We start from the raw sequence: 14,293 nt of genomic DNA on the forward strand, positions 1-14,293 counted from the left end.
GTTAAAATATGGTGTGCACATGAAACAGACACAGATCTGCAGTGTTGTGTGATCTACATCTGTTGTACCAATACCTATGTACTAGGGAATTCGACATATCAAGTAAATGGTAGACGGATGGCAATTGTCGATCATAAGAAAATAGTCAGACTTTATTATATGGCAGACAACTCAAATACACGAAGGCGCATATACCGACACAAAAGGCAAAGTGCAATCGTGATATTCCGACGAAAGTAAATGTATTGCGATCAAATGCCATCTGAAAACCTAAAATCATCTCGGCCGAAACAAATGCTCCCCCCTACATGACATATCGTATGCAAAGCATATACACGATATACTCGTAAATTCCCGAATTCATCTTATAGTTTAGATTGCCTTAGCCCTACAGAAGGAGGCGCAATGTCCTTGCCTTTGTCACTGTTCCTCGGCCTCCACATCAAATACAGCGGCTCAGATAGAAAGTCTTCCATCAGGTCCCTGGTTTCATCGCTTGGGTTCTCAACTTTCATAGGGAAATTGATGACGTTTAGAACAATGGAGCCGGCTCTTTCGAGCGTTCCCTTGCTCAGCTCGACACACTCAGTATACCCTTCGACGTCGTACTCGTCGAGGATGGATTCATATTTGCTTGTAAGGAGGGGAGCGGCGTGAAGATTGCGATACTCGGGGAGAATCCACATGGCTTGACCATCTAATAATTTTAAAAAAACCGTAGAGTTAGTATAATTTATCAATGTGAAGATAAGATAGTGACTTACAGATATGCTCTCGTCCCTTCATTGCTCGGCGGTGCCACACATCCAACTGTCCGTACAGCTGCTCAGACATCAGCCGAAGCTGTGACCCCGGCTCAAATCCGTAATGAGGAGTATCAGGCATATTCCTTGGATTCTCCTCATCCTTCCAATGCGTCACGCAACAGCCTCCCACAATGAGCGGCGGCGATTTCTCTGTATCGACGAGCTTGAACCACATCTGCCCAGGACTCGTCCGTGCAGCAGCAAGGTACTGGGCCTTCTTGACTGCAAAGGCTGCAGCTTCCCTTGGGCCACCTTCGCCAATGTGAGGGAATGTGACTACCATTGGAGCTTGTCTTGGGATGCTCCATGATTTCCAAAAGCTGCCAAAGACTCCATCCCAATCTTTATCAAGATCAACGGGAAGGACTTTGAGATTGCTTAGAGAAGGCATGATGAAGATGATGACGATGATGAAAAGAAGACTGTTGCCAAAGTGTATAAGACTTATAGAGCATGTAGAACAGTTATTGAAGTGAGCATGCGATGCCCATCTATTTATCTATAATTTTTTCAGGCATTGAGGACTTGCACCGCCTCTCGGGGGAGACACCGCAACGAGTTTGGCTTGCGTTATAAACGCAACGTCTGCTGGTCCATATCGTATGCTGCTTTAGTGACTGCCTCTGTGATGATTCGGACACACATTAGGCAAAGCGGACTGATCTGTCCTACGTTTGTGAAGCTGAAGATGACGGCCCCCCCGTATGGTGCCTGTCAGAATGCCAAATAGTGGAGAAACCGTTGCGATTTTCTACGGATTCAGTCAGACCGGTGGATCTTCACATGTACGAAAAGCAGGCAGCAATACGAAATAGGCCTGCATAAGCTAAATAGGGCGACAGGTGCTACCTTTTTTCTACATTGGCTCGGTGAAGAGGGGAGCTGATCTACGAGCTGACCTGGCGGTTCTCGTTTCTGACTGGTGCATCTCTTTACACAAGATTAGGCAGTGTTGCGGAGTGAAGGACAACCAATCGTTCAATTCAAGGATGCTGGCTGAAAATCCCCCACTAGCTGTATGCGTACTAGCAAGCATGCCAGCAATTGTCCAATTACCATCAGACTATACACTTGCTTTTACAGCAGCAACTTCCTCGTCCAGAGGCAGGATGTGCGGAAGTGGACCAACAGGGGTAATTGAAAGAGGGTTAATAGGCGTATGACTCTTGGTATAGTGGTTCTTGATGTGCAGGAAGTTGGTGGTTTCTCTGAACGCTGGGACGTTCCAGTAAAGGTTTCGCAGCCATTTGTGGATGTGCGGGTAGCCAGAGCGGATGTCGCGAATATTGCACTTGAAGTGTTGAACGTATACAACCTGCAGAATTATTAGCTACTATTGCATCGATCGCTGAGAAATCAACTGAAAAGGGAACAGGAATGAATAACAACATACATCGAACCGGATAAGTGTGACATAGCTGTAATTAACAAGTCAGCATGTGTTTCGGTTATCCCAGACACGACATATTGGATTATCAACTTACAGCCTAACATCAACTTCTGTAAGAACCTTACCAAACCAATGAAGGCCTTCAGTCGATGCAAAGTGCTTCTCGCATTTATCCAAGGCCTCGAAAAGTTCCGTAACGGCACGCTCATAAGCTTCTTGTGTGGTTGCAATGCCGCATTTATAAACGCCGTTGTTTATGTTATCGTAATGCCAAGAATGGACCTCGTCAATCTGGCCCTGGAGCGCTTCGGGATATAGCACGACATTGCGATACTTTTCGTCGATGATGTCGTCAAACTGGTGGTGAATTGTGTTAGCTTGTGTTATTTCACACCGATAGAAGATTGCGATATGAAACCAACCTCTGTGCCAAACATGCGAAGGATTTCGCTGCTTTCGTTGTTCACAATGACTTTCTGGATCTTGTCATACAGCACAGGGACACTGAATCGGGCTTGGTAGTCGGGGTTAGATTCATAGTAAACTTGTCGTAAATGAGTAAAGTCCTCGTGGAGCGGGTCAGGTGTCACATTCTCTCCCTCGGCGTCTGTATCCTCGGCAGTCGCAAAGCGCCATCCTGTAGAGTGATTAGTTTTTATAGTGCCTCGAGACCAAGTGTCGCTATATACCGCCGTCTTTTAGATACCAGTGTACAGAAGTGAATGGGATGATGTCTTCTAGACCCTTGAGCTTTCGAGCAATCAAAATCCGATGTGCCTATACTTTGTGTGAGCTTTGGTATGAAAGTATTGGGAATCGAGAAAAAGTGACATACCCAGGGACAAGCATAGCTGACGTAGAGGTGATATCTGCCCTTCTCCGCAGGGAATTTGGCTCCAGGCTCTTTGGAGATCTTGTCATGGAGGACGGTGGGAGGGCGCTGGAAGTTGCCAGACTTGTCGGAAAAGCTCTTCCAGGTACTAGTAATATTGCTGTTGGACTGTTTCAAATGTGGCAATGTTAGCAATGTTCCTTATTGTGGTATGGCCGATATAGATATATTATCCCACAGGGCGGGTAGTGATGGAATGTCACTTACCATTTTGGAGCAAGAGATTCACAATGAATAGATATAATTGCCACAGGGAAAAAGATCTCTACTATGTCATCTAACAAGAGGGGAAACAAGGTGGAATATGAGTGTTTGAATGCACCCTCTCTTATTCACTTATAAATCACCAGCGCGTGCTGACTCATGCCGCGCGGTAAATCGCCTCATGCCAGAATCGTATTCTACTAGCAAGTAGGGGAGTTACTCCATAGCCTGCGCACATTCATTGGTGAAATGTGTATGTCTTAGTCGCTACGGGAGAACCCTTTTAGGGAAGTGGGCCAGATTTGAGAAATACCGAAATTGGTAATTCGATCCGTCTCAATTTAGAGTTATAAAGCATAGCTTAAGTACATAGAATTAAAGCCAGGGAGCGTCTCTTTGAACTGGTTCGACTAACACACAACTCAACAACAGACATTCAGCTCCTCTGGCAGGTCAGATGGTTCGGAGTCTCAAAATTCAATCTCTGTACGAGCCGGAGCTCAACGGGTAGTTTCAATCACATTGTGTAAGTCAGATGGATAGAGCAGCAAGGGCCACACACGACATCCTCGAATTAAATGAAGTTAGGGAATTCTTTTGATTCAGTCCTTTACCTCGACAAACTAGCAGTCTAAGCAGCCTCGAGTAGCAGTGTCTCAAGGTTGGCGTTGCCGAACATGGCTGCTTTGTGCCCCATGGCTGTAGGAAAAAAACTGTTTATCTGTGTCTACTTGTTTAGGTGGTTACAGAATACTGAACTGAACCGTTCAGTGGTAACTCGAGCTATTTAGATCCCTAAAGCTCCCTCGGAAGGCATAGGAAAGGGCCGAAATTATGCTGGCCGGTGGCGTTTACCCAAGAAACCAATGCGTCCCATGTCCACCCAAGAACCTTCACTCGACCAGCGTCTATGCTGATACAACAGACACCAGCGCTTACCACCTCTAGGCTCTCTATGACATTTGTAGATCTTTTTTTTTCATAGTTTCGGAAGGATATTTTCTGATATTATTATGCACAAACCAGTTATTTATTTTGATAGGAGATTCTGCCATTGGAGGTAATAGATACGGCCAACTGTTAGGCCAGGCAGACTCATGGTGAGAGTGTGATATATGTGTTCCCCCCCTCTTCTTTACTCCTCTGCTTAGGATGACACGCACCTAGTTTAAGGACTTATAATCTTCTCCCTCTCCATAATGTTGGTGTGTCGGCAGAAGCATGAAACTGAGGCAAGTATGATAACGCAAAGATGTTGGCATGCCATGGGCCGCGAATATATATTGACATAATAGACCTTTGATCCCTAGTTTATTTAAGTTCGAAGGTGTTCAAGAAAACCTTGGCTGACTCCCGGTTGAAACACTCGTCTAATCTAGCTAGAGCCTTTAGTAATGGGAATGCCCTCATATTCTGCGAACCCAAGCGCCAGATTCATGTTTTCTAGTAAACAGTCGTTAGCAATTTAGAACAAGCCTTAGATAACAGAAAGACCTACGAAGGCACTGAGTACTGGCTCCCTTGTTGAGATTATCGATCGTAGCGCAACTACACATTGTTAATACAAGAATAGCTCCAGGGATGCTATGGGGGAGGCACTTACACGACGACTCTCTTGCCGGTCTTATCAACAGCAAATCCACCGATTTCAACATTGTGCTTATCGGCAATGGTTTTCACATAGGGGGTTTCTCCCACGACTTCAACGAGCTTCTCGCCAGCGTATCTGTCCTGGTAGATGTTTCGGATATCTCGAGCGTTCATCTCCTTATTAAGGGGAATGTTGATGGTAAGGTGAATTCCGCGGAACCAGCTTGAAACTATTATCTGATATTAGCTAAACCCAAATAAAGCATTACTTCTATTTGGTCCTAACCGTGAGGAATGAACGCCACGTTTGTAGTGTGATGGCTGATTTCACGCTCGTGGACGTGATCCGTGAGGGAATCTGTAATGAGGATCAGCGGCAGAATTCATAAGGTAGGGAAGGGCTAGAACATACAGGGGAGCACGCCTCCAGTCAAGTAAGAGACATCGTTCTTCAGGCTCTTCTTTGTGCCGGCGCCTGAATAGCCACTGATTCCCATGATTGTGGGGCTAGACGCAATGAAAGGTACCAGGGGAGCAATGGCAAGTTGAGCCGCGGTTGCATAACAGCCTGGGAATGAATGTATTAGAAACAGAACGAATACTTGTATACACTAGAGAAAGACGAGCAACACTACAAAGCAGAGATGCCACCACTTGATGTGTGTGCTATCCGGATTTGTGTGTTGATTGCTTGCCAAGCCTCAGTATTCTGGACATCCACTTACCCGGGTTGGAGATGCGGGTAGACTGGGCAATCTTGGAGCGCTTAGTGAGCTCGACAAGGCCGTACGTCCATGAGTCGTCGAATCGGTAGTCGGCAGAGAGATCAACAATGACGCTCTTCTTGTCTTTGCCCTTCTCTGCCTGATCGATGGCATCGACGTATGGCTTGCAGACTCCGTTAGGCAATGCGAGGACATACGCATCAACGTCAAGCTCCGCACACTGCTCGGCGCTGAGATTTTCGTAAATGACATTGCGCTTGGTATATCCCTTGAGCTCTTGTCCGGCAAGCTCTCGCGAGGATACATGGCGAAGATCCATGTAGGGATGGTTGTCGAGGAGCTCGATCAGAGCCTGGCCGGTATATCCTCGAGCACCGATCAGGGCAATGCGAGCGGGAACATCGTTGGAGAAGTTCTTCTTGCCGAGAGGGGGATTCGGGTTGGTTGTCGCGATCTGGCCACGGCTCTGTGTTGTTGCGAAGCCTCGGGCGTTGAGGTTGTGGAATTGGCTGGAGGAAGTCTGGCTCGAGCTGGGATTCGGGCATCGGCTGGGCGCGATTGAGGCTGCTCGGGGGATCGTTCGCAACGCGCCGGAGCGCATCGCCCTGCAGGTGATGGAGAGCATTGTTGCGGTGCTTGTGGGCGCAATTGAGTTGGTGGGAGGGAGGAATATGGAGGGATGACTCCAATCGATTGTGGTGATGTCGAGCAATTCATCCCGCCCTGGGCTAATTTTTTAGGTGGGGCCTCAGCGCGTTTAGAGGCGTCTCTTGGCTTTTCGCCGACATCGCTGGTCCTCTATGCAGTTTGACGTACCTGACTCTGTTGAGGTAGAGTGGCGGGGGATTTACTTTGCTCTAAGCATCTTACATAATCAGAGTTGTTGGAAGGGATAGCAACGACAAAACCCGTGAAAGGTTCGTATAAGGGAAAATGTTGTATAGTAAGATGAAATTGATTCAAAGACCTGATGACAGTTCATGTGATGGGTGCTGTGCAATCGAAAAGAGCATAACTGGAGCTACGCTCATTGAGCCGAAACCAGCCGAAACCAACCATACATTCTAGCAGCAAGTCTTCAGCTAGAGGGAAAATATAGCTCATCTGCCATATATAAATTGACAAGTACCCATATTATAATGGAGAAGAGCATATAAAATGTCTCATCCTCATGTATAAGAGAATGAATGCCTGTTTGTTACACTGAATAGTTAACAATTAATGAATAAAGAGCATCTATACAGCAAAACCATATTCACTTGATATCCATATTATCTTCTTCAAAAACATTTCCTATGTTCGAATGAGCTAATTGAATAGGAGAAGTGACACGGAAATGCACTGCTTCAAGCACAGGCTACAATTAGTGCCTGCACATTACACTGGTGAATCAGAAACAGGTATTTCATAACATTTCCATCGTCGCATTCCCATGGATATTCCCCACAGGGTAAACAGTTATCAACATTCCCATATGTAGATAGTATCAAGGCTTATTGTATCCGAGGTTGGAACTTATACAGAAAACAACCTTGGATTCTGCCCCCAATACACCATCCGTACTACATATCGTATGTACCTGTGTTTACACACCTATTCCCTAACATGGTTAATAACCAGCTGCCTCAATTCCTCTGGAGTTACCATCTTGATTCCGAGCAAAGCGTTATCTCTGCCATATGGGACTCCAGCCTCAACCTCGAGCCCATAAATAGTAGAACCAAGAAAGTCTCGCACCACCTCAAACTCCATAGATCTCCCCTCCTTGTCAGCTTCATAAGCAGCAGCAAGTGAGCTCTTACTGTCTTGGTGAATTATAGTAAGCTTCAAATCAGGGCGACCTTCCTGGATAGCAGACAAGATCTCATTTTGTGTTGTCATAGCGGAGCTTGTGTAAAGTGCTTTGTTTTCCGTCTCTTCGGAATGGAGTAAGCTGTTGACAACGGCTCGACCAACGTCTGCAAGAGTTGATATACCGACAGAAATATCACCTCCGTTCCATACGTTGGCTACTGCATTTCTGTAGTCAACAAAGAAGTTATCGAGGCCCCATTCAAGGAACGGCCCAGTATATAAGACTGTATATGTCATGCTCGATTTTTTGAGCAAATCCTGAATAAGACCCTTGGCGCGTAGGTAGGGAACTGCTCGAACTGCTGGGATGCTCACATCCAGACCATATTCCGAAGGAAGAAACCTCTTGACACCAGCTTTGTCTGAGGCCTCAACAAGAGCCTTTTGTTCGTCAAAATACAAGTGGTTCATGGCTGACACAACGGCATCCTGGCCTTTGAGGGCATCAACCAGAGAATCAAGGGATCCGTAGTCTATTCTTGCGATTTTGACGCCGTCAAACGTAACTTCAGAGGAATTCGATGCTCGTAAAAGAATAGTAACATTGAACCCGGCTTCTTTCACAGCCTTGACGACTGCAGGTCCCAGGTAGCCAGTTGCACCGGCAATTGTTACATTTTTGATGGAGCTCATGGTTTTGTGAGTTATTTGAGATTTTTGAAACAGTTGATCAAAGATGGATGTAGTTGAAATTGCGATGGCTTTTTGTGAATGAATAGAACAACATTGAGTTAATGGGATTGATCAGCCTTCTTATATATTTCTTCCAGTTTGTCTGTGGACATATTTCTCAATTTCAATCTTTCTCGCAGTTCTATGCAACGATTTTTTTTTATTAATACTGATTACTTTTTCAGCCCAAGAGAGTCAAGTTGTGTACCATTTGGAAGAAGCGACAGGTAGCAATGTATGATTACAATTTACATTCATAGGCTTGACTTATATCAAAATGCAGAAACTAAACAGTTGAAAACGGCTCAGCAAGCAAAAACGGATTAGGGAACTGCTCCATCTACAATTCAGGCAGCCTCTCATGGCGAAAGACAAGCACATGTCCGTTAGGAAAAGAAAGTTGCTTCATTGGCCAAGCCCCATAGCGATACCCCGTCTTGTATTTCCAATCAAGCCATGATTGGCTGTTATCCGTTCACAGCTGCGCATAGCTCTCCAAGAATAAAATTGCTTTGGTCTGGTGGACTATGATTTATCAGCAAGCCCCCCCTTCACGACAGAGTAGCTCAACATTGTAGGTTGTGGGCACCTCCTTTCAGCGGGCTATATTTCTCTTCTGAGCAACCTCAAAGTTTGCACGTTAGCCCTATTCAGAATTATGTTCCATCTGATTAATGCAAAGGTGCGCTTGATTTGTCGAGACGCCTCGTCGATCCTTGGGCAAGCGAGCGGGTACTCAATACCCTGACTCTGCAAATGATCAAACATCCAAACCTGGATAATGCAAACAAATGGGGGGCGGAAACTCATTGGAGGCGCTGTTCACACTTCTTTATTGTATGCACTTGTTTATTTGCCGTCCCTAGGTCTTATGTAATGTTCCCTTAGTAAGATCAAGTACGACTATCGTATCAGCATAGAGGTTAAATTGTCCGGCAGAGAATGGCGCTATTGCGCGATGGGTCCCGTTCACTAAAGTAGTTGAGTGCATTTTCCTGAAATGGATATTGGTGGATGTGATCACCAATTACATACATATCTACAGGCTGGTTGAAACCCCACCAGTGAGATATAACGTGAAGTTGAAATCCTTTTTCCCCTTATCGGATCTCCCTTTTTGCACTCTATCTTGTGTATGTGGCTGACGGTGCTTGACTTGATTACCAATCTGGCGAGACCAATCTGGCGAGACCAATCTGGCGAGACCAATCTGGCGAGACCAACGGCGACGGTGCTTCTTTCTTCTCCTGTCCGATACACCGAGAGCATGCATTCTGATTTGGAGTCTTCTCATGAGCCCTGATTAGTAGTAAGCTTATAAATGGCAATGGGCTATTGATCAGTATTCAATTAGTGTTGGCAGTATTTTATTAAAGCCTCAGGTTTTGATCACCTGTTCATCAGGATCGCAGCCATCAGAAGCGTCCTCTACATCTGAAGGGCATCAATTGGTTTGATACAGCATCCGTCTCCAACATTTCGACGCCATGGACGAAGACGGTGAGGTGGCGTCCAAATCTATCTTGGAGGACACTGCTGAAATTGAAATGAAGCAGGGTTCGCCGTTAGATTCGTCTTCTCCTGACGAATCGCCTCCAACACCACCCCCTGCGACCACTCCAAGCAGCCCTGTCCCAGATGGCGGACTCAACGCATGGCTTCAAGTTCTGGGAGGATGGGTGGTGCTCGCAGCTTCTTGGGGCCTCGTGAACACCTTTGGAGCTTACCAGACATACTACCAAACGGTGATGCTCACATCCGAGTCAGCGTCTACCATCTCCTGGATCGGCTCTCTACAAGCATGCCTCCTTTTCCTTGGAGGACTTGTTGCAGGACCTCTTTTTGACGCTGGATACTTCACACCGACTTTGATTGGGGGGTTGCTGCTCATTTGCTTCGGAATGTTTATGACATCTCTATGCTCAACTTACTGGCAGGTTTTACTTGCTCAGGGAGTCTGCGTCGGTCTTGGGATGGGCTTGACGTTTTTGCCCGCTACAGCCATTCAGTCACAATACTTTGCGAAGCGACGAGCTTTTGCAATGGGCGTTGCTGGAACTGGATCTCCTGTTGGGGGAATCATTTTCCCTATTATTTTCAGCCACTTGCTTCCAAAGATTGGCTTCGGCTGGACTACTCGAGTCATTGCGTTCATCATACTAGGCCTTTCTGTCATCCCAGCTGTCTTCATGAGGCCCCGTTTACCAGCGTCGGGCCGTATTCGCTCTCTTGTAGATACCTCAGCCTTCAAAGATATGGCCTTTATAACCTTCATCATCGGCACGCTGCTGACCTTTCTGGTCCTCTACACTGCGTTTTTCTACATTCAAGTGTTTGACGAGCTCAATCATTTGTCAAGCATGGAATTTGCACCATATACAGTCACTTTGCTCAACGTTGGAAGCGTCATTGGTCGGCTGCTGCCTATGTATCTCAGCGATAAATATGGCGTGCTGAATGTTACAATCTTTTCTACCTTTGCGTCTGCAATTCTGGCATTTAGTTGGATGGGAATTAAAAATTTAGGCGGCATTGCCGTCTTCGCAATTCTCTATGGAATTACTTCAGGTGCTACTGTTGTGGGAACGCCTGTCGTCGTCATGGTCGGGTCACCAGACATATCGCGAATGGGTACTCGTTTGGGGATGGCGTTTATATTCTTCGGTATAGCTATTCTTGTCGGCACACCTATAGCAGGTGCTATATTTGGTGACTTTACGCGCGCTCGTTGGCTGGGTGGTATTGGATATTCTGCAGCAGGATTGATCTTGGGAGGCGTTTTCATGAGTTTGTCGTGGATTCCTATGAGCAAAAAGAAGGGGACATGGAAAATTTAATGGAGATATTGAACTTAAAAATTGAAAGAACTATGTCTACTCTGTTTCAAATATCTGGATGTATTCACGCCGATCCCAGAAATCTCTAGAGTTCTCTTTTTTTACATATTTACAACTTTAATGGTCTACATAGGTATCTGCAACCCCCAATTGAACACACAAAGCCTTATTGCAGTATTCATAGAAAACATTGAAATGTCGTCAGGTAAATCGGCTTGGATACAATTGCTATGTTAACTATGTGTCTATATAGAAAGTACATCTGCTGCTTTAGACCATTCAGTCCTGAATCACCGTGTGAAGTTATGAAGAGCCCAAGAACAAGGAGGCATTTTGCTTCTTTAGTTGCTATTGGCGATCCAAAAAAATGGTTAATTAAAGCTGCGAATACATCAGCATACTGATAGAGGAATCTATGTCCTGCGTCCGGGAAAATGTGCAGTTCGGCGTTAGAATGGCTTATTTTTTCCCACATCAAGATGCTGTTTTTAGTTGGGAGTATAGCATCATCACAGCCTTTGCCTTGGATTAGCGCTTATTCAGTCAACCACCGGTGGGTTACTTACCAGTCGCAATAAGAACAGGCATTTGAAGTTCATGGAGCCGATTATACGATCCATCCTTTGCACTGTTAGGATCGATGAAATTGAAGTATGCGACGCCTTGCTCTTCAGCAGCCTCAAGGCTTGCGTAGTCGCTACGATTTTGACGCGCAGCAGTGATTCTCTCCCACGCCGCATGTCCTGCCGCTTGGCCTCGAGCGGAGCTAGTGAAGAATATTGAGATAAATGCATCTTTATGCTCATCTACTGTGACGGCCGTTCGGAGCTTTTGCAGTGCATCGGCGGGCCCAATTTGAACACCTTCGCCGATGCTTGGTGTTGTAGCCGAAAGGATAAGATGGCGAACAAGCTTGGGAGCATTGAGAGCAATCATCTGGGCATTGCAGCCACCTCCGGAAAATCCCATAACATCCACTTGCTTCAGGCCCAGTGTTTTTATAATGTTAATAAAGTACTGTCCGACTTGGGTCATGGTTGATGGAAAATGCCCTTCAGATCTTCCGGAGCCCGCAGTATCAATCAGGATCACCGGCCGCTTTGCTGCTAATGGATCAATAAGAGCTGGGTCCCAATGATCCATTGTACCCCTTTGATGCCTTAGCAATTGAGATTTTTGTGAGTTTCTTGCGAATGGACTCACCTGTAGTGCATGATCAGAACGAGAGGAACTCCATCTCCCGCGCCCAGCCGTCTGTAAGCAAATTTGATGCCATCGACATTCACAAAATCATCTTTTGCCGTTGAATATGTCGACATTTTGATACTGTCTTTCTGTGACATAAGTAGTGTGATCTGAGACGAGATCTCAAAGTATTTAACGCAAGTGTGTAGAGGAAATGGCTACGCTTAGAGAGTGAGAACATAATTGAATGATTTGAGGCCATTTATTAACAATTTACTTATTTTGCTTTTGAATTATGGATTTATCAGCAATCAATACTAATTATTGATGCTGAACAGAATGCTACTGCCTCTTGAGCGAGGATCATGACCCACAGGCCCCCAATTACGGACCGGACCCAACGGAGTGATCTAGATTACTGATCGAAATAAAGTAAAGCTTAGAAAAGGACAATCTGTTATTGCCTTTCAGGTAGGATATATTGATTACTATTGCCTTATTAGCACAAAATATACTAACATGATATGATGCTGCAACCTGATGGTGGTGAAGCTAAACTACTGAATAGAGACACTGGCACCCCGGCCTTAACTACTGCCAACTACGCTAATCGTATGGGGGAAACGCACGTGGGGATCTGTTAAATTTAGTTTTGGCTTGATGTCGCCTTATGCTAGTGTACTTATTGGTTACATGCGCAGACTACATGGGTACTTAGCTTCTCGTCGTACGAAGGATATATAGGATATAGACTCCGTAAGATAGGTGCCGATGCTGTTCTAAAAACCAACCTATTGATATATCAAGCTATCTTCCCATGAGTTTCCAGAAATTCTTTGAACAAGATAATCGAAATGACAATCAGCAGCCCGTTGTTTTCTCTCATTTGTCAAGACTTGATGGAACGAGCGTCATGAATGAGCTCTGCAACCAGCGAAGGAAACGTATGATCGGATAGCTCATTTAGAGAGTGCGGTTTATCATACCCCGAATACGCCATACTCCATTTAGCCGTCATTAGAGGGGTTAATAGCGCTGCATTATGTTTTACGTAGCTAAAGATGGCCGCAAGGCTCTGTAAACAAACGAGCAACCTTTGCGGGGCAGCATCATCGCCAAAGCAAATCGCTTCAATCGCGGTGCTATTTTTTTTTTTTCCTTTTTTAATTTTTTCAGCTGGAGAGTAATCCTAGGGTAATTTCCAATACTTTCTTTGCTTTTTGTCTTTGTTACGTGTCAAAAGGGCGTGGCTGCAGACTACATGGATGTTTGTGTGCGGCTGAAGGGAGCTGAACCGGTTGTGAAGGAAGCCGAAATGAGCATAAAGCTTCGGATAACCAGAAACCATGAACGAAATAAATGGATCAGCCTTGAACGCACAACTAGCCATCCACATTATTCACAGGCGATGTACTTGTGAACGACGAACGACATTTGTTGATGCTAGGATTCTGTTCACCAGCAACATAGGAGGAGTTCTAGACACAAACCCCGGCATAACAATCCGTCTCTTGATGTAGCCACGTATTCTGAGCCTCGACTGATTGGTTCTAACCCCTCTTTACATAAATTGCCAAGGCCACGTAGTAGGCCAATGACACCTCGGCTCAGCTCGATCTCAGTCGTTTCACTGGATGCGGTAATTCAGAGGATGTTTGCTTTAACACACGCGAGTTTCACCATTCCAAAAAGAGGACAATATTGGAAAGCGGAACAGTTTGCTATCGACGAGTACGAGTACACGTAGGCAGAGTTGATGCCTATTCTCTGCACGACGAACGTCATAATTGCGGTGTGATGAATCCGTGGCTTGCAGTAATAGGCGGGAGAATGTATCTAGGAATTATATCGGTAATTGACAAGATGGATAAGCTTAAGCAATATGAAGAAGTCCTTCTTCCTACAGAGATATCCATACCATGGCACGCGATCACTTTTACCGGTACTCGTAGGTAGCTTGAGAGCGCTACAAATAAGAGAAATAATGATATGAAAACCAAGAGACATTTTGCAAAAGAGTCTCTGGCCTGCGAGGGAGTACTTTAGCATGTGAATGCTTTGAGGGGAGGCGCTCCATTAATGATGACCCCTGATTTGTTGTTACACTGCAACTAATGCGAGCCAGAAAAAGAAAATAA

At 45.4% G+C, this 14,293-nt stretch overlaps 6 protein-coding genes across 6 annotated transcripts; 1 reads left to right on the forward strand and 5 right to left on the reverse strand.

The window, feature by feature from the left end:
* Positions 1-365: 365 nt before the first annotated feature.
* Positions 366-1,197, reverse strand: TRIVIDRAFT_17849 (uncharacterized protein; the record flags this gene model as incomplete). The annotated part of the gene is made up of 2 exons (XM_014096980.2): positions 366-697; positions 765-1,197. 2 exons carry the CDS (start codon positions 1,195-1,197, stop codon positions 366-368), a joined length of 765 nt encoding a protein of 254 aa, XP_013952455.1.
* A 672-nt stretch (positions 1,198-1,869) lies between these two features.
* Positions 1,870-3,298, reverse strand: TRIVIDRAFT_68359 (uncharacterized protein; the record flags this gene model as incomplete). Its single annotated transcript, XM_014097061.1, has 7 exons — positions 1,870-2,121; positions 2,200-2,224; positions 2,291-2,553; positions 2,619-2,833; positions 2,886-2,973; positions 3,032-3,196; positions 3,296-3,298. The coding sequence occupies 7 exons, from the start codon at positions 3,296-3,298 to the stop codon at positions 1,870-1,872; spliced, it is 1,011 nt and encodes a 336-aa protein (XP_013952536.1).
* A 1,007-nt stretch (positions 3,299-4,305) lies between these two features.
* On the reverse strand, positions 4,306-6,290 carry TRIVIDRAFT_83273 (uncharacterized protein; the record flags this gene model as incomplete). The annotated part of the gene is made up of 6 exons (XM_014097062.1): positions 4,306-4,735; positions 4,791-4,840; positions 4,896-5,112; positions 5,169-5,240; positions 5,295-5,450; positions 5,608-6,290. 6 exons carry the CDS (start codon positions 6,230-6,232, stop codon positions 4,668-4,670), a joined length of 1,188 nt encoding a protein of 395 aa, XP_013952537.1.
* Positions 6,291-7,200: 910 nt separating this feature from the next.
* Positions 7,201-8,094, reverse strand: TRIVIDRAFT_58433 (uncharacterized protein; the record flags this gene model as incomplete). Its single annotated transcript, XM_014097063.1, has 2 exons — positions 7,201-7,383; positions 7,453-8,094. The coding sequence occupies 2 exons, from the start codon at positions 8,092-8,094 to the stop codon at positions 7,201-7,203; spliced, it is 825 nt and encodes a 274-aa protein (XP_013952538.1).
* Positions 8,095-9,680: 1,586 nt separating this feature from the next.
* Positions 9,681-10,970, forward strand: TRIVIDRAFT_47425 (uncharacterized protein; the record flags this gene model as incomplete). Its single annotated transcript, XM_014097064.1, has 1 exon — positions 9,681-10,970. One exon carries the CDS (start codon positions 9,681-9,683, stop codon positions 10,968-10,970), a length of 1,290 nt encoding a protein of 429 aa, XP_013952539.1.
* Positions 10,971-11,273: 303 nt separating this feature from the next.
* On the reverse strand, positions 11,274-12,289 carry TRIVIDRAFT_194138 (uncharacterized protein; the record flags this gene model as incomplete). The annotated part of the gene is made up of 4 exons (XM_014097065.1): positions 11,274-11,318; positions 11,362-11,486; positions 11,537-12,120; positions 12,174-12,289. 4 exons carry the CDS (start codon positions 12,287-12,289, stop codon positions 11,274-11,276), a joined length of 870 nt encoding a protein of 289 aa, XP_013952540.1.
* Positions 12,290-14,293: the final 2,004 nt, after the last annotated feature.

This window comes from Trichoderma virens (genome assembly GCF_000170995.1).
Source record: "Trichoderma virens Gv29-8 chromosome Unknown TRIVIscaffold_86, whole genome shotgun sequence".
Taxonomy (NCBI): Eukaryota; Fungi; Ascomycota; class Sordariomycetes; order Hypocreales; family Hypocreaceae; genus Trichoderma; species Trichoderma virens.